This window comes from Trypanosoma cruzi, genomic scaffold (assembly GCF_000209065.1).
Source record: "Trypanosoma cruzi strain CL Brener 1047053516529 genomic scaffold, whole genome shotgun sequence".
NCBI lineage: Eukaryota > Euglenozoa > Kinetoplastea > Trypanosomatida > Trypanosomatidae > Trypanosoma > Trypanosoma cruzi.
Window position 1 is genome coordinate 11,920 of NW_001849307.1, and position 1,708 is coordinate 13,627.

The following is a 1,708-nucleotide window of genomic DNA, read 5'->3' on the forward strand; positions in this document are numbered from 1 at the left end:
GCAGCTCCTGCCAGTGGCGGTCCTCCAAGTACCACACAATGACGCTGTACACAGTGATCGCAAGCAGCACAATGGTCAGCAGCAGCACGATAGCCACGTACGCCCTCGCACCGCCGTCGCTCGGCGCAAGATGGTTGGCCGCGCTGATCACGCACAGCGCCGAAAGGAGCACAAAGCTCGCAGTGTGCATCACCGTCAGGAAGGCCGAGCGCATCATGTTCGTGAAGGCAACCACGCCCGCGCCCGCAATCAGCACAGCAGCCATGCAGAAGTACTGGACGTGGCAGCCTCCCACGGACGGTTGCACAGCAGCAATCAGACCCACCACGCACAGCGCCGACAGCTGGAACACGCACCAGTACACGTAACTGCCCCTCATGTTCGTCAGCATGCCGCCGTACATCCGCTGCTGCGCCGCAGGGTGCCAATACCCGACGGGGTACAGCAGGCGCTCGTGCAGCGGCTTCCTCAAAAACTGCCAGTACTTCGTGAAGCTCGCGCCCGTGTGGCGGGCAATCAAGTAGCACACACCAGCAGGGAACGCCACACCGTACAGCACGCCAACGACACCAATCACGCAGTGCTGCACGCGGGCGTCGGGCATCGCCAGTGCGAGCACGGAGCCAAAGAATATGCCGAGATGCATCGCGTGCGCCACAACGTACGTCAGGCTCGGGAAGCGCATCGCCGCCCACGCACTCGCCGCGTCCACGCCGCGCCACCGCTGGAAGGCCGCCGTCACACCGCAGTGCACGCACCCGAACACAGCGGCGAGCAGCGCGTTGCCCAACACCATCCACAGCGGGTCACGGGCAGCGAACACCGACAGGAAGTACTGCAGCGCAACGGTGCTCGCACGCTCCTGCGACGAGGCACATGACATCCTCGCAAACACGCCAAGTGCCTGCATCTCCAGGATGGAGCCCAGCCCGCCGGTCACCACCATGGCAACAGCCGCCGCACCCGCAACAACGCCGGTGATCGCCGAGAGGGCGCTGGCAGCAGCGGGCAACGTGTTCGACCTGATCGTGAAGGACCCAAGCAGCACACCCTTGCAGCCGCCGAAAACCGCCACAGCGTCGCAGCGAATAACTATCGTCTCGTCGGCAGCAATGAAGTAACCGCGGTGCACGGGCACAGCCAGCCCCAGGACGGTGGACGGATTCGTCGCGTTGCGCATCCACGTCGCGTTGCGCAGCATCGCTCCCCACGGACCACCAAACCCGCTCGGCTGCGCCGTCGACACCGGCACGAAGCTCAGGTGCGTGCCGATCTTCGGGTCGCGTGCCCACCGAAACGGCGGTGGCAGCGCCACCATCAGCCATGTCGGGAAGGCGCTCCCACCGCCGCGGATGTCGCTCTGCGTCAGGCTCCCACCAGCCGCCGTCGTCGTCACGGCGAGCGTCGGGCACGCCACATCGCTCCACCACAGCGTGCTGCTCACCGACGCCGTCGGGGTCCGCGTGGGCGGCAGCGCCACCGTCTCCGTCACTTGCAGGGTCTCCGTCGACCCGTAATGCGTCCTGCTCAGGCTCGGCGTCCACGTTGGCGTCAGGCTGCGCGTCTCCGTCAGCGTCGCCGTGTGGCTCAGCAGCGGCAGGACAGGCGTGCGGTTGCACCCGTCCACGTGCGGCAGGTACACCGGCAGACAGTCGCGCCCGTGCCCGCCCTCAGCACAGCGGCAGCGACACGACACCGACATCGCCCT

The 1,708-nt window shown here is 66.5% G+C and overlaps 1 protein-coding gene across 1 annotated transcript, besides 1 other annotated feature; it reads right to left on the reverse strand.

Moving 5' to 3' along the window:
• On the reverse strand, nucleotides 1–1,708 carry Tc00.1047053417939.9 (dispersed gene family protein 1 (DGF-1), putative; the record flags this gene model as incomplete). Its single annotated transcript, XM_797363.1, has 1 exon — nucleotides 1–1,708. A coding segment is annotated over one exon (1,708 nt), but the record flags the coding sequence as incomplete, so codon positions are not given.
• Nucleotides 1–1,708: a sequence feature (areas not merged during assembly with more than two copies in the genome that could not be assigned to a particular haplotype).